At 39.3% G+C, this 24,281-nt stretch overlaps 1 protein-coding gene across 2 annotated transcripts; it reads right to left on the reverse strand.

Moving 5' to 3' along the window:
• Positions 1-119: 119 nt before the first annotated feature.
• golm2 (golgi membrane protein 2) lies at positions 120-24,157 on the reverse strand. 2 transcript variants are annotated; one of them, XM_054770497.1, is made up of 10 exons: positions 23,176-24,157; positions 17,900-17,954; positions 13,943-14,045; positions 13,762-13,849; positions 13,316-13,439; positions 11,787-11,870; positions 11,407-11,676; positions 9,137-9,271; positions 3,183-3,350; positions 120-353 (listed from the first exon to the last, which is right to left on the reverse strand). In XM_054770497.1, the coding sequence occupies exons 1-10, from the start codon at positions 23,500-23,502 to the stop codon at positions 277-279; spliced, it is 1,431 nt and encodes a 476-aa protein (XP_054626472.1). In that variant the 5' UTR covers positions 23,503-24,157; the 3' UTR covers positions 120-276. The 2 variants fall into 2 exon arrangements, with proteins under 2 accessions (XP_054626472.1, XP_054626473.1); XM_054770498.1 differs by lacking the exon at positions 3,183-3,350.
• Between the last annotated feature and the right edge of the window lie 124 nt (positions 24,158-24,281).

Raw genomic sequence — 24,281 nt, forward strand, 5'->3', positions numbered from 1 at the left:
CGGTACTCGACCGCAAAGCAAAATAGTCCATGGACAGAACACTACATTGTCCTAGCTTACCTTCATGACCAAATCAAACATCAGCCTAGTTTTTAAGAGTTATTTCCTTGTATTGTTAGGTTACATTATTCAAATACATCAGTAGTAATCGGTTGGGGAAAAAAAAAAAAAAAAAGGTCCACGATATGAAGGATGCAAGCCGTAAATTCTGATTCCAGAGAGCCAGGTTGCAGACAAAAGGTGTTTGAATGGCATCCTGCTGTACAAAATTTCTGTTTAAAGAACGTCCATGACTTGACGTCGCTTTCCATAATCCACAGCCCGATCTCCCTGCATGTCTCGATCGTCATCATCTGGAATAAAAAAGGCAAAGTACATGAATAATTATATTTATATAGCAGTAGTTTCATGGCCGTGAATATTCTCATTCATCCATCATTGTATTCTCAAGGCATTCAATTAATCGCAAGTGGACTGTTCAGGTTTGTCTTTGTAGACCTTTCGCTGGTCATCAGAGCAGGCTTCATCCCTTCATGCTCACAGACTAGATAGAATGGCTCGAGTGTGAGGGAATGGCGTAGAGCAGGGGGTGTCCAAAGTGCGGCCCGCAGCTGTTCATGGGCCCATGGCACATTCTAAAAATATAATTTTACAACGAAACAGTCTAAACATTGGGGGGAAAAAAAGGTGTAATCTAAAAAGAAAGTCTACGTAATACAAATAAAAAGTAATTTTAGTAGCATGAAGTTGAAATGAAAAAAAAAAAGACTGAAAAAAGAAAAAAATACTTTTTAAAGTTGTAATATTATGAGAGACAAAACAACAAATAAAGTTGCATACCCACGACCCTAGTGAGGATAAGCGGCAAAGAAGATGGATGGATGGATAGATGGGGGGAAAAAGGGGGGAAGAAAAGAGGAAGAATAGCCTTTTTCACCTATATTACAAAGCTGAGATGCATTTATATATATATATATATATATTTCTTAGCATATCTACATGTGTTGCTTTCTAAAATATCAAAGTGGCAAAGTCGCATCCTTTCATTTTTCACTACAGGTATGTGCCCCTTGCTGGAAAAAGTTTGGACACCCCTGGAGTAGGATCTAAAGCAGGGGTCACCAAAGGTTTTTTCTTGTAAGAGCTACTTTTACAAAATGAAAATGGCCAAGAGCTACTCATTTTTGTAACAATTATTTTTATAGCTTATTTCAACCCAAACAAACCGAATATGCTTGTTTTACCAGAACATTAAGAACATACTGGTATCCACAACTCACATTTTGCTTTTCAGAATTTCTTTTTAGTGTTCTCACATTATTAACTAAAAAGCTGAATGGAAAGCAGGCTTGAGAGCGCCTCATGTGGTCGTGGGGGGCTACCTGGTGCCCGCGGGCACCACGTTGGTGACCCCTGATCTAAAGTATCCTCTAAGTTTCCCTCTTTTGTGGAACAAAAGATCCACGACTGTTGTTACAACTGAATGGAATACCAACAAGGGTGACTCGACCCAAAACAACTGTCGTTGGCTGGCATAGGCCTCTTGCCCCCCACTGTATCTTAACACCTGTCGTTTTGCACCACAGAAGAGTTAAACCACACGTTTGCGGCAAGCCTCTCTACCTTTGAGGATAAATACTTAGGATCCTGCTCCGTCCCCTCAGACAAGAGCTGTCCTATCTCGCTCTTGGGCATGCACTGATGAAGCCTGCTCGGATGACAGGCGAAACGTCTCCAACAAACAACATTAACAGTCCAGATGCTTAAAAAAAAGAAGTCATGATATTAGTCAGTCTGGAACATGCAGTGGTACCTCGGTTAACGTCCGCCCCAGTTAATCCAACATTTTTTGCAAAAGTTTTGCCATAGTTTGCGTGCATTATGGCACAGAGTTGGCACAGTTTGTTTAGGCTGCCATCTTGGATCACGTGGCCAAGACGAAATCTTGCAATGTTTACACATGATCGTGCAATGCACTGTGGGCCGCGGGCGCCATTTTTAGAGCAACATCGTTTGTTTCTATTAGAGTTGGAGCTGCCAGAGAGAGATACACTATGTAACAAACACACTGATCACACAAACAAGAAAGGTGCTGGACTGTACCGAGACAAGGGATAAAGAGAAGGTCGTCATCATTTCAGAGTTGTGTAAACAACAAGGCCTCCGTGTGGTGCTGCTTGTATGTTTTTGACTAACATGTGTTGGTATCTGATGGAGAAATGAGTTTCCAACAAAATGTATTTTAAGCCTGGAATCTATTCTGCATTTAGCATTCTTGATTATTTATATATGAAGTGGGACGTTTCACAATTCATAAAATCTCTAGCTCTCCCTCCTGGACTCAGGGTGGAATTGAACTTGAACATTATATTTTACATTACTCAAATTTGACAGCAGCGTGCAAACTGCTGTTATATGGTTGTCCATTTTTTGTGATATTAAATGCTCAGTTATCCATTCGCCATTTGCAGTTATGTTTGCATTATTTTGTGCATGTCAACTAGTCTTTAAAATGTGTTCTGTGTTAACATTTTTGGGTGTCTGGAACGGATGAATGGCTTTTACAGTATTTTCTATGGGAAAACTTGCCTTGGTTAGAGCTCGTTTTGGTTTGAGTCAGACCTTCTGGAACGGATTGACTAACCAAGAAACCACTGTGTATTGAAAATACTTTTTGCATGACATGAAAACTTCATAGTAAAAACAGGCTATGGCTCAAATTCTGTTGCAAACTAAATTAAAAACCAAAAATAAAAATAAAAAATAGAAATGGGTGTGAATTTCAATGTTTCAAAGAGAACACAGACAAATCTACATGTGGGTGAGATGTTTGGTGGGCACAGACAGCTTCTACAGCTAAAAAGAAGCACAGGCAGCAGTTGACAAGTGACTCATTCAAAAAACCGTGAGTTCCTGGTCTGGTTTCCTCTTTAGGAGGCATAATGTGTAGCTGTGCCGTTCTTTGAAGCAAAAAAAGTGTTGCATGCACTGCAGTTCTGGTTTGAGCCCAGAACTATGATGTCATGCATGTGTGTCTTTATGTTTGGAGATGCATTCAAGGACCAAACTCATGGCAATGTGAGCTAGTCTATATCGCACAAACTGCTGGAGGGAGGGGTGACAGCAGGATGGGGGGGTGGAGGAATGGTGAATGCACATCTGGACAGGCGGTCCCGTCTCACCTTGAACATCTTCCTCCCCACCATCACCATCCTCTTCCTCATTGTAGGCCAGCTCGGCCTGCTTGTCCGCTTCATACTCACCCACATTGCCATCGTCCCCATTGTAGTCCGCTAGCTTAGAGCCATGTTGCGGATCTACGGGGGACTCGATCTCATCAAAGAACCGGCCTGCAGGAGGCAGAGAAGGGCCTCATCAGGAAAGGAGAGAAGCGAAGGCAATTGAAGGGACAGTAGGAATGGCTGAAGGAACAAAAAGGGATTGGGGGGGGGGGTGAATGGATGGACACTAAATATTGGCTGATAAAAAAAAAAAAAGTTACTAAAAGGAGTTAAAAACAAAAACAAAAAAAATGTATGTATACCTTTAAGGACCTGAATGTCGACTCTTCATTGGGGAAAAAGGGTTCACTTGTAAGTATACAGTGATGATTTTCTACGTTTACCCCCTTACAAAAGACATGAGCTTTTTGTGTAACTGACAGAATATCAACAAAAAAAATTAAGGAAAAAAAAAAAGTTACAGTCGTCCCTCGTTTATCGCGGTCTACGGATTCAAGTGAATTTCCGCAAAATGTTAATAAATAGAATATTTTCATAGTTATGGCATAGAAAACCTGTCTACCTAAATACAGCTTTTAACACTCTATAGACATGAAATAACACCCCTATAGTCACCTTTACATTTGAACGACCCAATATAGTAGATATAATCAGAAAATAAGACATTAGACATAAATCAGACTCACAGGTTAGCAGTTCCTTGTTTTTTTGTTGAACAGTGTACTTCCTGTGGTGGCTATTGTCCAATCAATGTATTGTAATAGCAGGTTTAAATGGATTTACACTCGTATTACCCAGCATAGTACACATAAGAGTAAATAAGCCAACATGTTCCCTAGCGGACCTTAGTGGCCAGCGGATAGATGTGTGGAGGACAGGAAGTGACGTCAGCGGTTCAGAGTTGAGTTTTAGCTTGTCGTAGGTTATGGCCCCAACAGTAGCCCATTTTAATATAATTACTATCATTATTATGTCCGATAATTATCGGCCCGACAATGAAAGCCGATATAGAGCTTTTAGCGTCAACGTTGCAAAATTGCAACACTGCTGCATCATGTGGTTAATACTGCGCTCACAAGCCTGTGAGAAAGAGGTAACTTTATTTAGCAAGCAGAGACAGACAAGACACTACCAACGAATAATACAGAATAACTAACAACTATGTGCGCTCTAAACATGTAACTTGACAGCCAATTACAACAGTATAGCAAAGCACGTTGGGAAATAGGAAGTGCTGTTAAAACTGTATACGTCAACATTGCCACCATATTGGATGTGGCAAGGCTGCGCTCTAAGTGAATACAAGTAAATGTATACTAAGTCCCAAACCAACGAACACAATTGGTTCCAGATGACCGTTCTTATGTCGAATTGTTCTTAAGTAGGGGAAAAGGTAATATTACCAATGATATAGGTACTACATGTACGTGTATACATATACAGTATATGCGTATGTATGTAAATATGAGTTTGGATGTAGTAGTAATATTAAACGAGGATAATTAATGAAAAAAACAATAATAAAAATGATATAATAATACGTAATGATAAATGTTATTTACCTTTGAAGAGGAGTGGTCGAGCATACTCGTGGTGGAGGAGGCGGAGATATTGAAAAAAAAAAAGGACAAATCGTCGTCGTCGTTAGACTCTTCTAAAAGAAGTAGTGTTCTGTGGGTGGTGTAGAATTAAACAGGCCTATTAACTCTTCATAAACTTTAATCACACGCTCTGTCCGGGTTGTATCATACAGCTACAATTTAGCTTTCCATTTCTCCTTTACACTCTCTCCCCACCTTCTTCCCCTTTGTTGGTCCCATTAGCAGTGTCACAGTGCCCTCTACTGGTCAAGCATGAAGCAGTATAAATACTGATGGAGCGACTAGAAGGCAAAATAAAAAAAAATATAGACCAGTTGGCTTTGTTCGTATCTCCGAAAGTTCGCATGTCGGATGTTCGTAAGTTGGGAACTTGGTGTACTTACTTTCATAAAGTGCTCTTCTACAAAGACATGCAAGTTAATGCCTTCCGTTTTATACATTCACACACGGACTAATATACTTGGGAAACAGTTAGGCACCAAAAACAATGTATTTGATCTTCTCAGATGGCTAAGATAAGAACTTTATTGATTCCCCACAGGAGTAATTCACATTACATCAGCTAGTAGTGCCAAAAAACTATACACAGTGTGTGTGTGTGTGTGTGTGTATGCAAATTTATAGATAGTAGTTCTAATTCAATAAAATAAGAACAAAATAAGCAAATTCATGTATTTTAAGCAATAACTAAAAATAAAGCACAAGAAACACAAATGTAGTCTTATATAAAATATAAAAAATATTAATTATCTACAGTACTCAAGAGATGGGTGGAGTAGCCAACAAAACAACTGTACTCATTTAAGACTATTGTTAATTTACAACAATTTTACTCTAAAAGATATGTGATTTTACACATCGGTATAGGTTGATATCAAAATCGGAAATTGAGAGCTACACAATATCGGCATATTGGTTATTGGCAAAAAAAAAGCCAATAACGGACATCCCTAATTATTTAGGTTATGTTTTTATTATTGTGCCTGTTGTGAGAATTTAAAAACCTGCAATAAATGCCTTTTCTGGCAATCACGTCTGGCCCTTGTCTCACCGAATACTGACACCTAGTGGCTGATGTACATTACTACATTCACAATTACAATGCTGCTTCTGCCTTGTACACTAAGTCCCCTACTAACGAACATCCGACCTGCGAACACTCGTAGATACGAACACAAGCCGACTGGTCTATTTTTTTTTCATGATTTTTTTCGAAAATTGCCACACTTTGTCATTTAAATTTTTTAGAAATACAAAGGCGCTATTTTTGTATTGCGCGCCATTCCACCGCTACGAATGGTGGGTAGCAGCATCCCTCTCGCGCAATCTTTCTCAGTTCGTCTGCACTTGTCGCTGATAACATCTCGGAGCACGCCGTTTGTACCCCGTTCGATACTTTACAGAGACGTTTGTTATCCGTTATCATGGCTGATAAATTGAGTGCTAGTAGCAGTGGTAGGAAACATCAAGCAATTTCTATGGAAACGAAGGTGGCCATCATCAGGAAGTTGGACGGGGGCGAGAGAATGGCTAATGTAGCGCGTGCTTACGGAGTGAATCGCTCAACGATAGGAACAATTTACAAAGGCAAGGTTCGAATTATGGAACATGTGAAGACTTCTGTACCAATGGCATCCACTAGCATTACAAAGAGGAGTCTAACGACAACGAAGATTTGTCCTTTCTTCAATAATTCCTCCTCCTGCTCCACCACTACCACCAACGATGTATGCTCGGCCACACCTCTTCAAAAGGTAAATAACATTTATCATTACGTATTATTAAATCATTTTTATTATTGTTTTCGTTTAATATTACTACTGCTTCCAAACTCATATTTACATACATACGCATATACTGTATATGTATACACGTACATGTAGTACCTATATAATTGGTAATATTACCTTTTCCCCGACTTAAGAACGGTCGTCTGGAACCAATTGTGTTCGTGAGTTGGGGACTTAGTGTATTTGTATTTCAGTTCACTTAGGCATTTTTATGCTTTAAAATGCTTAATTTAGGCCAAGTTAAAGTACAATTTGCTTAAATATGCATTTTTTTTTATTAATAGGCTGTATTCAACCACAAAACAGATCATTTATTAATTACTTTGTGAAAAATGGCGATAGAGTGAGGGCGCAATTTTCAAACCGCAACGTGGTGAGGGATGACTGCAAATGAATTTGTGATTGGGTGAAATAGGTATTTGATCGCAAAGCAAAACATGAAGTCAGGTGTTCCTTGCAGTTTGCACACATCTCAGAAAGTGTTTCGATCCACTCCTCTTTACAAATACTGAAGGTTTCAACTAAGGATGCAACTCTCTTTGTGGTACGATTCGATACGCATCAAGGTGCACAAGTTAAGATACGATTAAAAAGAACGATGTTTCATGTCCTTCCACATATTTTCTAGAAGTCTGGATATTAAGCCACTACAGGTCCTTCATGTGCTTCTACATCACCCACCATCCTTTGTTCGCCTTTTTTGGCGGGGCGATTATCATGCTTGAAAACACATCCACAACCGATCTTCAATGCTCTGGCTGAGGCCACGAGGTTCTCAGCCAAGATTCCCTCTTTCTGTAACCTTAGCTTCATAAGTCAAATGTTTCCACTTCCACATTTGACAGTTGGGTTGGTCTTCTCGGGGTCATCTTCAGAGTTTGTCCATCTCCAAACTGGGGTGGGGTTGACAAGCTTGTTGTGAGTGCACTGATAGCTCGTGATTGGCTCCTGCCAAAGAAAGAGCTACCATTTCCTCACTGACTCGCAAGCAGCACAGTATTTAAACAATTAGTAGTAGTTCTGAAGTAAAGGAGATGTCACAAGATTAGAAGTTAGCTGCACCGCTGTATAAACCGCAGGGTTCAACGTTTAACAAGTAGCGGCTTATACACCGGAATTTACGGTGCAAACTAATGCATCACCACATGTTTTGTTGCTGATATTTTATCTCTCTTGGTTACAATAAACCTTTCATAAAATTATCAACTGTTCATATCTTTGTATGGAGGTAAACGTACAAAATCGGTAGGGGATCAAATACGCATTTCCCCCCCATCGTGTGTCTAATAGGTGGTAAATGACCACAAGAATTCTTTTATTTCAGTATTAAATTAGAACTACAGCCATGCTCCACCAATGTATGCACAATATCATGACTCAAAGTAAAGCAGTCTCAAAGGATGGATGAGCAGGATGGGAGGAGAGTGATTTTCATCTGAAACACTTCCACATGCAGGTAATATCAGTATTTTCTGAGTATGTTGGTCTACTGTATTGTGGAAGCCCATGGCACTTAATGTTATCTCTCCTTATATTAGCTATGTATACATGCCAGGGGAGAAGGGTGAGACTGAAGAAGCAGCGAGACAGGCAGTACCTTTGAGCTGCTAGTGCCTACATGACACCAAAAATTTGACATCTTGTGGCTGCTGGGTATTAATTTCCCTTATTTGGATGCAAATATACAGAACAGATTAGGTACAGAAGAATGTAGGGGCAAAATGGAAGATGTGAATTAAATACAGTCCGGGTTTAAGCAAAGTTCAAGATGGGCGGGTAGAAGAAGAAAACGTTAAAAAAAGAAAACAGGAAAGAAGCGGGAACAAGCTGCATAGCAGATGCCAGGCAAGCAGGAAAGATCTTGTGGGAAGTGCCATGGGTCATCTCTTCAGAACCTGGGACCCCACAAGTCTAATCCTGAAAACTTAAGGACTGGAATCCATGGATCCATCATGATGACGGATGACCAAATCTTTCCTTTCTGCTCACAGATGAGCTGTTACTCAACTCAGAAGTACTAACCAGACTGTTTTTATGTGCAAAATAAGAAATGTGCAACATTATCGTTTTTAAACCTTCTTTAACAACACAACATGAAATGACTATTACATTCATATTTCCTGTGCTCCGTGTCTAATATCTCACCTTATCAATGAACAAATGCGTTATAATGTTCAACCAGTCATTTAAGGACGCAATCTACTGTGTGGAGTTGCAACGACAAGCCACGCAATCAGCCCCAGTAGAATGTGTGCCAACTCATGCATCTGTGGCGGCCCAAATTTATCTGTGGCAGGCCGCCACAAATAGATGACTATGTACTGACACATGGGGAATGGGCGGGGGGATGTGGGGGTAAGCCTAACAATAAAATCACTGCTTCCATGTAATAATTATGTTGTACCTGCAAAGTCATCTCATTTCAACCCTTCAAACCGAAGCAATTAAAAAAAAAAAAAAAAACAGGTCCGGCAGTTGGGTGTCATGGTGCAGGTGAACTTACTTTGGTGACGGTGACGTGCCCCTGCTGGGACCTGGTCTTTGGCACGGTGCGGCTGGATGGGTTTGGGCACCTGGGCAGGATTGCCTGGCAATGGAATCCCTTTCAAGTGCTCATCCTCACCTTTGACATCTGGGGCTGCCAAGAAAGAACAACATGATATTCCTTGTTGGATGTAAATATTGAGGGAGAAGTACCAAACTACACCTGCAAAGGTGTACATGCAAAATGTTAATAGAAATCTATGGAGTAGTGCAGGTTGCCTAAGGTTTCCTCAGGTCACACATCCACCGTTTGACGACCCTGCACCACCTGAAGCTCCAGTGTTCCACTGAGTGAAAAAGCACCGAAGATCATGATAGACCCCCCTCCACTGTCCCGGGTAGAAACATCTCAGGGTGGGATCTCCTTGTCATACCAGTAACGTTGGAAGCCATCTGGACCGTCAAGGTTACATTTTTTCCCCAGAGAATAAACCTTTTTTCCACCTTTCAATGTCCCATGTTTGATGCTCCCTGGCAAAGTCTAAACGGGCAGTTTTGTGGCATAGAAGGAGACGGGGTCTTTGAATTCGTTTTTTGTTTTTTTTTTAAACCCTTTTCCCGCAGATGCCGTCTGATGGTTATTGCGCTGCAGTCGGCACCAGTAAGGGTCTTAATGTGGGTTGAAGACCGCCCCGTGTCTTGATGGACAGCCAATAGGATCCTCCGGCTCAGCGCAGGTGTGATTTTTTTGGGTCTAACACTTGACTTTTTTGTTCCATCATGCTCAGGATCTTTCAAAAAATGTAGAATGACCAACCTCAGCAGCAATGGCACGCTGTGAGAGGCCTTGCATATGCAGCCCGACAATCCGACCACGTTCAAAAGGAGAATGCTTCTTAGCTTTAGCCATCAAGAGGGCATGACAGTGTGAATGCCTGACAGAAAATGAACATTTTGAGCATGGCTTTTATAGCCTGTGGTCTTAAACTTTTAATCAGGTGATAAACAACCTATTTCAGTTTTTTCTCTCCAAATGTTCCAAATGTTTGTCTCACGCCGCCTTCTTGCTTTTGCATATTGTAGCTCTACTTAAAACCTCATTAAGATCCAAATGCGCAAAATGCAACTTCTAGCAATTTTTCAACTAGTCTTAAGAATTTGATCAGGTCTGTGTATATATATATATATATATATATATATATATATATATAACTTCTTAAGCATATCTACATGTGTTGTTTTGCAAAATATCAAAGTGGCGTCCTTTCATTTTTCACTATGTGCCCTTGCTGGAAAAACATGTGGACACCTGGTCTACAATAATGAAACATTCCAGAACAATTGAAAGAAAGGTGAATGTGAACTGCTTTTCTATTGTCATTTCAGTGTTAATCAAGCAATACTCTTTGTAGATGGCGACTCTTAAGGACACACAAGTCACGGGAATGCGTAAACTTGAATACAGTAGGACCTCGCATAACATAAACCTCCTTTTACATAAATTCCACTGAACATAAAGAATTTATGTAAAGTTTTTGCTTCGTATTACAGAAGAAATTCCATATAACATAAAGCCAAGTCAGTGCAAGTCTTTTTTTTTTTTCCCAATCAACTTTATTAATGCCTCAAGTCGGCACAAGTTCAGACTAACACTTGGTGACGCCTTCTGGCGCATCACACTCTCATTGGCTGATTTTCGGGGCACTGCCTCCGCTCTCATCTCATTGGCTGAGTTATACAGCACGTACGTGAGTTTGTGTGAGAGAAAGGCTTCTCCCTTGAACCTCCTTCCTCTTCGTAGTCCCCCTGAAACTAACTGAAATAATTAAGTTAAGTTAGAAATTAAAATTTTGCACACAGCGTTATCATGTAGTGCGTGTGCGTTTGTCTGTGAGACCAGCTGACTCTTAGACTCTTTGAGTCGCGTTTCGACTCAGGCTGGTCCTCCTCCCTGCCTCCACTTGCGTGCTCCTGATCAAGACATCTCGTGAATGGTAAGATTGTTTTTGTTTTTCAGTTTTATTCATTTACAGTAATCTTATTTATTACCTTATTTTATATTTTATTTTTGGAATGTTACTCTCCTATGTTTATGCTAAGGTTTTCTTATCTTTTCCCACCATATTTGGTGGACTTTGAATATTTTGAAGGGCCAAAGGGGTGAGTTTGGGAAGATCTTGGAACGAATTTGGCTATTTACATGTATTTTACGCTTCGTATAACATAAAATCCCTATAACATAAAGGTTCTTGGAACGGATTATTTACGTTGTAGGGGCGTCTACTGTACCTCGAAGTTGTCTTTGCTGTTCGCCCAGTTCGTCCGCTTTGATATCTGCTTTGTTGTCTTCTTCAAACACCATCGGCTTGTCAGCCAGTTTGACGACACCCGGAGGGGCGATCACAGCTGCCTGGCCTTCCACGCCGTCCTGCTGGAGGCGGGGCTGGTCAAGAGCTAAGCCCTGCCCGCCTGGACCATCACCAGGTCCAGCGCCGGCACCCGCAAACGCATCAGGGGCCTCGTCACGCTTCTTCTGAGTGATGGCTGGCTTCTTCAATTCTGGGGAGAAAAAAAAAAAAAAACAGTTGACAAGTAGTGCACTCCATTTGGTCTTTATTGCATTAAGGCACAAAACGCCTAAGAACATGTTGGTTCGTGTTATTACTTACCAAATTGCATTTCATCAAGTTTTCCAACCTCACTGTCTTCAATACCGGGCATACCAGCATCACTCCCAGGCTTACCCATTACGTCTGCAAGAGAAGAGAGAATGCAGATTAGCCAGCTAGTGACAGGATGTGATAACAGAACTTCATATTTCTAATGGTTATTGTGAAATGTACACAGGGTAAACATTTCTCACACAAAAGAGGGTTTTCCTCACAATGTAGTGCTTTGTTTTGAAAGCTATGATTTTTTTTTCTGCAGCACAAATGGTGGAATATAGTTTTTTCCCCCTCTTGTCTGGTACTGTTTGTAATGTTCATGATCAGCTGCTTGTAGTGCATACATACTGTCTGTGAGTATGTAATGTAACCATGCAGCCTGATCACAAAACATTATATATAATGCAGGGTTGTCCAGCAAGAGCCACAGAGAAAAATGAAAAGGATGGAAGGGCCACTGTGATATTTTACATTTTGTAAACCAAGCCATGACAGATATGCTTGGATGTTATATATATTTCCAGGAAAAAACATAGCCTGCTTCTCAGCTTTGGGACATAGGTGAAAAAGCATATTATACCTTCCTTCAAGTAAATTTTCCTCTAATTATGACTTAATATTTAGATTTTATCCCTCTACTATTGTGACTTTTTGCCCTTCATAATTTTCCAAAAATGACAACTTTATTCTTTGTTTCGTGTCTCATAAAATTATGACTTTAAAAAAAAAAAGCTACACTTTAATATTTGAACTCTATGCTGTACTAAAATGGCATTTTCCTCATAATGTTACAAGTTTATCCTCATAAAATTGCAACTTTTTTTCTCATTAGAATATGACTTTTCTCTTATTTTGACTTTATTCTCAGAAAATGACAGCTGCTTTTCCATTTCTGCTGTTTTTTTTTTAAAGTATTTCAACTTTCTTCGTGTAAATTTTTGTGACTTTATTCTCATAATATTTTGACTTTATTCACATATTATTACTTTTTTTCCCCAACCTAATTTTCCAAGAATTCTCTTAAAATTGCAACTTTTTTTCTCTTAATATTTTGACTTTATTCTCATAAAATAAACATCTGCGTTTCTTCCTGTAAATTTCCTTCTCATAATTCTGACTTTATTCCGATAACGTTTGGACTTTCTCATAACTTAACCTTTTCCACCACCTAAATGTTCCCAAAATTACAACATTTGTTGTTTTGTTCCCTCACATTAGAACACGTTTCTTTAATATTTCAACTTTATGCTATTAAAAATGATTTACAAGTTTAGAATTTTATTTTATTTTTATTAAGTTATATTTTTCTCATAATAATAGACATTAATCTCGTAAAATTACAACTTTTTTCATTAGATTCCACCTTTTTCCTCTTAATATTTTGACTTCATTCTTGTAAAATTACTGCTGATGTTTCCTTTTTTTTAAAGTTTTGTTTTTAACTATATTTTTAGAATGTGCTGCTAGCCACAAAATAACCCTTGGCCTGTGTAGCTTGTGTAGCAAAGCTACCATGTACTGTAGCATCCTACCTTTTAAATCTAGACTATCGCGACGGTGGGTGGCCACTGTATGGTGCTCTTCAGTCAACTGCACACCAGGAGCTCCCTCAGCACGTCTTCCAGCCGCTACACCATTTTGGTGGTCAACTGCATGCTAGAAAGTCAAACGGAAAAGAAAATGTGACCACTACCAATAAGTACATCAGTTTAATAAACACGGAAGAAAATATAAAAGAACTGAGTTTTCGTTGCATACGAAGACATCAGGAATAAAATACAGCGGAACCTTGGCTAGCGTCCACTCCGGTTTGCAAAAATTTGTGTTTTGTCTTAGCATTTTTGGCTTTCTGGATCGGACTGATTGGAAAAAATCTATTTGGTTATACTGGACCTTCTGGAAGGAATGAAAGACGCTAACCAAGGTTCTGTCATCGAGACAATAAATCATAAATTAGCATATGAACACACACACTAACCTGTCTCAGCTTCACAGCTTCTTCTAAAGTCTTCTTTGATTCCTCATACTCCAGTTTCAACTGTGCAATCTGACGACCACACTGTAAACTAATGCACAGACATTACTTGTAATAATACATTGTTGCCTTTCAGGTTGCAGGGCGGCTAATAAAAAATATATTTAAAAAAAATTGACCATACTTTTCATATTCCAGCTTTTTCTCCGAGGTGGTTCTATTGCTTTTCACCTCGCTTAGCTCCTTTTCTTGCTTCATAAACTCTTGCTTCAAATCATTCAGCTGCTCTATTGGCCCACACACACGCACACGCACACACACGCACACGCACACACAACATAATATTTAGAAAGGAGTTGATTATTCATCAAATGTGCTTCAGTCACATGTGTCAAACTCATGGCCCCTCACAACATTTTAATGTAAAGCCTGGAAGCCATGTACGTCAAAAATCACTTCCTCTTTCTTACTAAACTGGACAAATTAAATGAAAATAAATGATCTTTCAATTTAATAATAATAATAATAATAATAATAATAATAAATCATGCAACAAGTTATTCCAATCATATTTTGCTATCAAAGATAAAAAGTTGAGTATCTTGTCACCATGACTTATGATTTCAAAAGCAAGTTGTCCAGCATTTTATTATTACAAAAAAAAATAATTATCAAACGCAAGGCCGAACAGGTAATAATATCATGACGCAATTATACATTTATATTCATTAACAGCAGGGGTGTCCAAATTTTTCCAGCGAGGGCCACACAGTAAAAAAATGAAAGGATGAAACTTTTCCACTTTGATCTTTTGTAAAGATATGCAAAGAGGTTAATATGTTTCAAGAAATAACTGCATCTCAGCTTCGTCTTATAAGTGAAAAAGCCTATTCGTTTCAACTTTTTTTCTAATCTTTTTCTTCCCCACTTTTGCGTTTTTTTCCTCAAATATTTCAACATTCTTCTTAATCTTTGTAAATTTTCTACTTATAAAATATATATAATAATATTCCATAATAAAACTTTTTCCCCGACCTAATTTTCCAAAAATTTCAACTTTGTTTTTCATAATATTACAACATATTATGAAAAAATAATATTTTTTCTTTAACTCATTCAATACCAAAGACGTAGTTATACGTTTTTATAATACCGAACGCCCGATCCCAACAATATATTTATACGTCTTTTACGTTTTGTGCGAGAGGCTAAAAGAGGTGATGACGCAACCCAATCCCCACTAATGGATTTCACTTCAGAGCAATTTTAAGCTATAAAAAATGGCCACAAGTTGGTGGAGCTCGGCAGAGATCATGTGGACAGAAAAAAAACAGAAAAAAAACACACGACAGCAAGGTGGGAGCGGGAGAGCGTGGAGGAGGTGACGCACAGTTCAGTTCCAAATGTAAAAGTTGTTAATAGTTCACGGTGTTATATTTGTAAATAAATTGTCATTTGACGTGAAACAACCCCTTTTTGTGTTTATGTTTTTATAGTTTTTTTTAGATATTTGAGCTGTCACAAAAGCAAAAAAAAAAAAAAAAAAAAAGTGAAATGTATCTTTTCACAAAAAGCTGGTTTTCTCCCTTTTCTTGAAACTTACCTGTGTTCTACTGCCAATTAATAAAGAACAAAAAAAGGTAGAAACAAACTTTTTTTTGCCCCCGATGAAAGACGGGAATCGGTAGGTTCCATGTTTATATAATATTCTGTGTGCCTTGAAAAAAAAAAAATCTGTCAAAATCGCCTGAAATAGTCAGTACTGAAGGGGTTGTGTTTTGAAAAATGAGTTAATATTTCCCCTCTCGTGCTACTAAAATTACATTTTTCCTCATAATTGTGCAATGTTTATTCTCATAAATTGTAAACTTTTACGATTTTGACTTTTACAGCTGTTTTTTCCCCCATTTCTGCTGTTTTTTAAATTTTCCAACTATTTCAACTTATGCCTTGTACATTTTAAACTTTTTTTTCCTCATAATATTCCAACTTTAAAAAATATTTATTTTTCTTTAATACTTCCACTCGATGCTACTAAATGTAGAAATGTCCAATATTGGCTTTTTTTGCCGATATCCGATAAGCCGATATTGTCCAACTCTCAATTTCCCATTCCGTTATCAACCGATACAGTGACAGTATGTGTAACATCACATATCTCCTGTTGTGGAATAAACTGTACTTCCGTTTCTGGGTCATTTGATTGTTGTAGCCACGTCGCAGTTGCTAAAGAGTTGTTGCTTGTGGTTGAGTTGAGTGGAGAGGAAACCAATTGGTGCCACCTACCTCGGCTCCTGTAGAGTTGTGAATCGCATCTCTACATTTGGTGACCCTATGTGGGTAAAAGTGACGGCTGTCAACAGTGACAACAAGTTGGCTAACGTCGGTGCCATCTGCGGCGGCAACACAATGCATGGGTGCTTTCAACACAACGAAGCCCAGTTCCGACTGCGAGGAATAACACCGGACCTGATGTATTGCCACATCGTGGCCGCACTGGATGCCTTGATGACGGCCAGTACGGAATCCCATAGGCCTATATACACAGCAGGTTTTTTTTCTTTATAGGGAAAAAGCTGATACCAATATTTACAGAGATTACATTTTTATGCCAATATCGGGCCAATAATATCCACATCCCAACTAAAATGATGCCTCATAATATTACAACATTTATTCTTGTAAAAATTGCAACTTTTCTAAAAATAACCCGCAATAGGTGACATCCGCAAAGTAGTCAGCTTGATTTTTTACAATTATTATAATATGCTTTAAGGATGTAAAACCGCTTGAAAATACATTTTATACACTTTTCTCAGTCAGGCATGAACATTTTCTCACATTTCTCTCCTTTATTAAACACTCTACGTTCAAACCTTCATTTGAATTGGTTGAATGATCAACCTACAAGGTTGGACACATAAGAAATTATTAAGTGACTCACGCATATTTCACTCCTCTGACCGGGCCTCTTGGTCCTGGTGCTGCTTTGCTGTAGCGTTTTTGCATCCTTCTTAAAACTTACTGCTGCTGTCGTCGTCCTTATATTTTCCTCCTCCTTTATGTAACGAACTGAAGATTCATTTATTCTGTAATGGCGCCCTACAGCCGTGTAACCTCTACCTTCCTTCAGAATGTCCAGAAGTCCAACTGTTTGTGCGATGGTTAGCATTTTTCTCTGCCTTTTGGGTGCAGACCGCTTTGTCGATATCGTAGTTTTTTTGGGGTAGAAAATTTGCAAACATATAGAGCTCAGGCTCACACTGGTAGCTGTTTACTAGCGATCTAACACAACAGGAGACACCGCAAAGAAGAGATTGATTGACAATGATCGACAATCCCTCAGCTAATCAGAACGCAGGGCACAATGCCCGTGTTCTTCCTCAGCCAATCAGGATGCAGAACACAATGCGCGTTTATACGCTGTAAAAAAAAAAAAAAAAAAAAAAAAAAAGCGTGCAAAATTGCACAAAAAAAAAAATCAACGAAACAGCGAGGCCGCAAAAGGTGAACCGTGATTTTGCTCTTAATATTTGGACTTTATCCTTTACCCAACTAAAATGACATTTTTTCCCCTCATTGAGTAATATTGAAACGTTTATTCTCGTAAATTGCAATTTTTTTTTGTTAAACACAGCTTTTTTCTCTTAACATTTTGACTTTATCCTCATCAACGTACAGCTGTTTTTCTCCATTTCTGCTGCTGTTTATTTTATTATTTTTAAATTTTCCAACCATTTCAACTTTCTTCTTGTAAATTTTCTTTCTCGTAATATTATGACTTTATTTCTCCTGCTCCCCCACACAATTACACCTTTTTTGGTTTGCTTCTCGCAATATTACAACTTAAAAAAATTGTTTTAAGATTTCAACTTGATGCTACTAAAATTACATTTCTCTTCATAATTTGAAAATTGTATTCTTGTAAAAAAATTTATTTAGATTACAGCTTTTTCCCCTCAACATTTTTGACTCTATTCTTGTGAACATTTACATTTTTCTATTTTTGCTGTTTTTACTAAGTTTTCTTGTTAAATTATACAGTATGTTGAGAATGTGCCAGGAAAAAAAAACAGCCGCGGGCTACTATTGGGGCCACACTTTGGACACCCCTGCGATCAGCTTGTCAGGCATGTCTTACCTTTCAGCCTCTGGATTTCTTTCATTTGGACTGCAGCATCACCCTGCAGCTTAGCCTGAACACAGGGAGAGAAAAGAAAAAAAATATATATATATCGTAAGATGCCAGGAGTATAGGCAAGTATTAGTTGGCTAAAGAACAAACTTTCTTATACAAGCTAGAGATGAGCTTTCGACTACATTTTCTTGACTATTAAAATTAATTAAATTAACCATTATTTCATCATTTTTTTATTTAAAAAAGTCCTCCCATAACATCTACTTTACCATTTTGGATATCATAAAAAGGTAAGCAAAGTGTCTGCATGGATGTACCTTTGTATACACCAAGGATTGGAGAGTTACGAACGGCATTACCGACTCAGCCGCAAAAGAATGGAACAGAGTGAAGTACGGCGTGGAGCTGAAAGTCCGCCACGATAGGCAGCAGGAGAGGTGGGCAGGGATAGGTGGACAATAAAGTATGATACTAGCTCTGAAAGTTATACGCTGTGTGTACACTTTGATAAAGTGGATGAATTTTATTTAGTGAACACAATGCTTGTGTAAGAATCCATTATGCTGCAGAAACATTTTCCTTCTTTAATTTACTTTTTCCTTCGTTTCAGCGTTCACTAGGGTCGCGGGGGTATGCTGGAGCCTATCCCAGCTGACTTCGGGCGACAGGCGGGGTACACCCTGGACTGGTCCGCCAGCCAATCCCAGGGCACATATAGACAAACAACCATTCACACTCACATTCATACCTATGGACAATTTAGAGTCACCAATTAACCTAACAGGCATGTTTTTGGAATGTGGGAGGAAACCGGAGTACCCGGAAAAAACCCACGCACGCACGGGGAGAACATGCAAACTCCACACAGAAATGCCCAGGGGAGATTCGAACCCAGATCTTCCTGATCTCCTGACTGTGAGGCCAACATGCTAACCACTAGACAACCATGCGGCCCAGTATGTATATAATTAAACAATAACAATATAACAAAATAACCTGCACGTGTGGGTAGGGCCACACATGGTATCATTTATTACCATTCCACTAATCCAACAGTTACCATTCCAAGTTGATTTAACAAATAATAAATCAGATTCTTTTTTTCATGACCATAAGGAACAGCAGACGTTTTATTTAAAAGTACTTATATCATACGGCTATCTAACTACTACTACAACAACAACAACAGGGAATAATAAACAACTTTAAACACTAAACATGTAACTTTAGCAACTTTTACAGAACAAGTGCCGCAAAGCATACTTGGAAGCCAGCATCACTCCCTGGGGCACTTGTTTTGTAAACAGTTGCTAAAGTTGCATGTTTAGAGTTCAGTTATTTATTATCCTCCATAGAGAAGGGGTAGGATTAAACAAAGTCCGACATGTTGAATTGAGCAAATGTAACCATGTGACGTTCCTTAATGCAAGCATGTCTGAAACCCACCAAACCGTAGCAAAATCATGACTAGAGCCTGTGGACAAACGCACTTCCATGATTTGCTTTCACATTGGGTAGTTGTTGAAATGTCACAAAGTGTTTATCTCTCAGGTAAGGCAGAACACCTCCACTGAAACTAAACAGGTGTGGTGGGTTGAAAGGATTGGCACGACATTTAAGAAAGACCAGTATTCTGATTACAGGTATGAGATTTATACAACAATATGAATGATTAAAAAGGGCATTAAGAAGACGGGTGTAAACAAATGCATGCATAGCAGTGTGTATGTAGCAAAGCAGGAAAACAGAATGCAAATTATAAGAACAATCCAACTTGTGGTTCCAATGTCACGCACTCACTCCATCGTGTATTTTCACAAAGTAATGAATTGATAAATGAATGTTGTCTTGGCCTAAATTAAGTATTTAAGTATAAAAATGGCTAAATGAACTAAAATACAAGCAGAAGAGAGAAGATTTGTGAATGTATTGGCCACTAGGTGTTGGTGTCCGATGAGACATGGAGCAGATGTGATCGCCAGACAAGGCCTTTATTGCAACTTTAAATGATCTCACAACATAATAACAACACGGGCTAGAGTTGGAGCCATAACCCATGACAAACTAAAACTCAACTCTGAACCGTCAACGTCACTTCCTGTCTTCCACACATCTGTCCGCCCAACATTTAGGTCCCCTAGGGAACACATTTATTTGGCACACGAGCTGAGTTTTATTCTTATTGTGTCTACTATATTGAGTGATACGAGTGTAAAGCCATTTAAAGCTGCTGTTACAATACTCTGAGACAGTAGCCACCACAGGAAGTACGCTGTACAGAAAAAAACAACCAAGAACTAACGTGTGAATCCATGTTATCTTATTTATGTCTAATGTGTCTCATATTATCTGGTTATATCTAATATATTGTCTACTATATTGGGTAATACAAATGTAAAGATCATAAACAGGTTTTCTAATGTATGCCATAACTTAGTTACCAAACTATTCCATTTATTAAAACTGTATCCTATTTCACGGACATTCATTTATTACGGTCGAGTCTGGAACCAATTAAGTGTGATAAAACGAGGGAGGACTGTATACCCGTTACATAGGGAAAGGCATGTGTTTTTTCATTTATTACACAGGTTGGGAATTTGATCAAATATTGACTCCAAGTCATGGGCTGGCACATTAGTGTGCATGTGTACATGGATGTCAAACAACTGAGCTCATGGCACAGTGAAAGGTGGCCCCAGCCTTTAACAAACAACCTTATCACTAGTACATCAAGGAAGTTATAGCTGTGTTTGTTCACGCGCCTGGACGCATTGTTCAAGCAGGTGAAGTATGGCCTTGGTGGAGGTGTTAAAAGAGTGTGCTTGAGTTTACATACACTCATGAATGTCAATTTTGGGCATTAACAATTTGAATAATTCCTTTTCTGGAGTGGAATGATCATACAACATGCATCTTCAATTATTTTTAAACACGTGAATTGGATTGTCCACTAAAAGGACCTCTTATTTTACAATGTTGGTGAATGCATATTTGAGCCTGTATGCGTTTTTGACAATTCTGAACATTGACTCTGTGTAAATAAAGAGAATATCAAAACTGAATTGACAATGCCGGACCCAATTCTTGTTTTTAAAAAAAATAATTGCACCCTATTCATAGGGGTGTCACCAGAAATCCAACCCACGAGACGATGCATGAGATTGTGTCCACTAGAACGAGACAAGATTTTAACATTATATTTAGAAAAATGTAATTTTTTTTTAATTATATATAAAAAATATCTAATAACTAAAACAGGACTGGAGAAAAAAAATATTTAACTGTGTCACAAAGCATTTTAAATTGTTTATTGTACCACAAATTTACGCTAAACAATAATATGGTCAACATTTCTTGAAACCAAATAAACCACCATCCATCTCTATACCGCTTCTCCTCTTTAGGGTCGCGGGGGCATGCTGCAGCCTATCCCAGCTGACTTCGGGCGACAGGCGGGGTACACCTTGGACTGGTCTCCAGCCAATCGCAGGGCACATATAGACAACCAATGTTCTGATAATAATAATAATAATAATGCAATACTTTTAATATATTTCACTGTTGTAAAGTTGTGGAATTGTCGTTTGTGACATGTATTTTCTCACACGCAATTTGTACTGTAACATTTTCAGCATTTCCTGAAATGCTGGCTTTTTAACCATATGGAAGAACAGCATTTCTTTTGTGACGACTTTCTGTGAATGCACACAGTTTTGCGCCATTCCGTTTGTATCCGTATCCGTTTGTATCCCATGCACAGCGTCATCTCCCAACAGAAGAGCCGTTTCGGTGGCAGATTACCATGACTGTCCTGCTCCACCAAAAGGCTGACCAGATCATTCCTCCCCCATGCCATGCGGCTTTTCAACAAAACAGAGGAGCAATGAAAACACACACACAAGACTGGACTTAAAATATAATAGTACATAATAAGTTCTTATGTATGTATATTGCACTATAAACTTGATGCGTGATTGCCCATTTATTCTTGTCTGTTCCTATTTTTCTTATCGCTCATGTCTTTCCTTGGTTGTTTTACAGCTAGTGGTTAGTGGCTAGTGGCTAGTGGCCAAGTGGCTCGTTAGCATGTTGGCCAACACAGTAACAGCCTGGAGATTGGGAAGACCTGGGTTTGATTCTCCTTTGGGCATTTCTGTGTGGAGTTTGCATGTTCTCCCCGTGCGTGCGTGGGTTTTCTCTGGGTACTCTGGTACTCTGGGTACTCCCACATCCAAAAACATGCATGTTAGGTTAATTGTCCATAGGTATGAATGTGAGTGTGAATGGTTGTTTGTCTATATGTGCACTGCGATTGGCTGGCGACCAGTCCAGGGTGTACCCCGCCTGTCGCCCAAAGTCAGCTGGGATAGGCTCCAGCATACCCCCAAAACCCTAAAGAGGAGAAGCGGTATAGAAAAAAGATGGATGGATAGATGATATTTTGCAGATTAATGAAGTATCTATCATTTATATTGTCAATCTCATTGTATTGACTGCTGAGGCAAAGGTTCAGAACCTTGATGTGTAGTTTATAAAATTAATTTATTAATTACACCTGAAAAGGGCATCCGGCGTAAAAACTAAGCCAGAATCATTCATGGGATTGTCTGGCTGTCCCTAACAAGAAAAAAAGCCAAAAGCAAAACTGAAACCCCTTTACAAAAAGATATGAACAGTCCATAACTTTTATTGTAGTTGACACATAACCTAACAAAAAAATAAAATAAATAACAAAATAAAAACAACGCTTAAGAAAAAAACAATATTAAAGTTTTTGCATTAAATCCCAAAAGAGGGCACTTTAAGTTGATAACTATTTTATGTGTACAAAGCTTTATTCCTAATGATACAGAAGCCCGTTTCCACTTCTGAAAGGAAGTCATAATTGTGAGATAAAAAGTCCAACTTGATACAATGATAATGATACAAACTGCGCATGTGCAGCCTTCGTCACATGGCACTCGGCACATGCGCAGATTCTCATAATGTCGACTAATTATGACTTAATTGTAAGTTTTAATCTTGTAATTTCGACTTTTTATATCAAATTATGACTTATCTCGTAATTTCGAAATGTATTCGACAAATGTATCTCATAATTGTGACTCTTATGACTTTAAGTCTCATAATTATGACTTACCATTGGGATATCTGTTTTCTTTCAGTGACGGAAACGGGCTTCCATAGTTGTGGACACTCACAAATCAGAAAACACTTGACACCACTGGTCTAAAACATGAGAATAGTCTATATCGTGTATTTTGCGAAAGCAGTACCTTTTCTTCCGTGCACTTTTTAACGAGCGCGTCTCGGGCCTGCAGCTTTCCTTCCAGTACGGCGTAGTCTCCATCCTTCTGCTCCATCTGCTTCCTGTGCGTGTCCACCTGCACCATCAGCTCCGAGTTGCGCTTCTCCAGCCGGCTCCTCGCCGCGTCCGTCCGCTTCACCCGGGACTGCACTTCCGCCAGCTCGTCCAGCAAGCGTCCGTGCTTGCTGGACACAGTCCAGTAGTTGAACGCCAGGATGGCGATGATTGCCATGAGGAAGATGAGGATGAAGGAAGGGAGGCGGCCTCCACGTCGGTTTGCGCCGAAGCCGATCATTTCCGAACAGGACTTTGAGAAAGTGTCACTCCGGGTTGCTCACCTTGTGGCTCAATGAGAGGATTTCCACGGCGTGAGTGTGCATGTCGCGTGTATGCGGCAAACGTTCATCAATTGTCGTTAATGTTAGTCATCTCACATCTCGTTGGTCTTCACACCCCGTCGTCGTCTTCCTTCCGCATACTGGGCATCTTCCCCGCAGTCCGCCCAATGAACGTCGGCCCTAGAAGGACGTGGCCTAGCCCAGCTGGCAGCGTGCACGGCTCCGTGGAGGAGACGTGGAACTGGACCCGCACAGCTCCGTGGCAGCGCGGCAAGCGAGTACGCGCAAAGACCTAGCTAACTCAAGCTATGTAGCATTAGCTCACGGCGACTTCCCGTCGAGTCCGTCGCACTAACGCGTTTATTCTAGTAGTTTAGTGTCGCCATTTTTAACGTATTCGATTGCGAGTTAACATTAGCTGACGTTCAACCCTGCGGTACGACTCCAGACAGCCCCCGTTTTATTATCTAGCAACAATGACTTGAAATGCCAGACATTAGGCTGCCATTACGCTGCCCCGACGTGCGAAAAGTGAATTTAAACCTTGGCTAATTAAAGGCAATCAAACCTTCGAAATACGTGCTTTGTTTCACACTGCCGTCTCTCCCAGCCTTTGATTTATATTAGAGGGGGTGGGCGGATCGAGACAAACATCGATAGTGTTGATATTAAGGGTAATATCTGTATCGTATCGGTGAGATCACTGTTTCTCAGTTATATACAGTACATGTATATA

Source organism: Dunckerocampus dactyliophorus, chromosome 3 (assembly GCF_027744805.1).
Source record: "Dunckerocampus dactyliophorus isolate RoL2022-P2 chromosome 3, RoL_Ddac_1.1, whole genome shotgun sequence".
In the NCBI taxonomy this organism is placed as follows: Eukaryota; Metazoa; Chordata; class Actinopteri; order Syngnathiformes; family Syngnathidae; genus Dunckerocampus; species Dunckerocampus dactyliophorus.

Bases quoted from the DNA above. Each gene is read 5' to 3' on its own strand.
- golm2 (XM_054770497.1), bottom strand. From the start codon at position 23,502: ATGATCGGCTTCGGCGCAAACCGACGTGGAGGCCGCCTCCCTTCCTTC. The intron at 14,046-17,899 runs GTAAGACATGCC...GTGGGCCAATAG, and splicing joins AGAAATCCAGAGGCTGAAAG to AGCAGCTGAATGATTTGAAG. The intron at 3,351-9,136 runs GTAAGTTCACCT...TGCCTCCTGCAG, and splicing joins GGCACGTCACCGTCACCAAA to GCCGGTTCTTTGATGAGATC.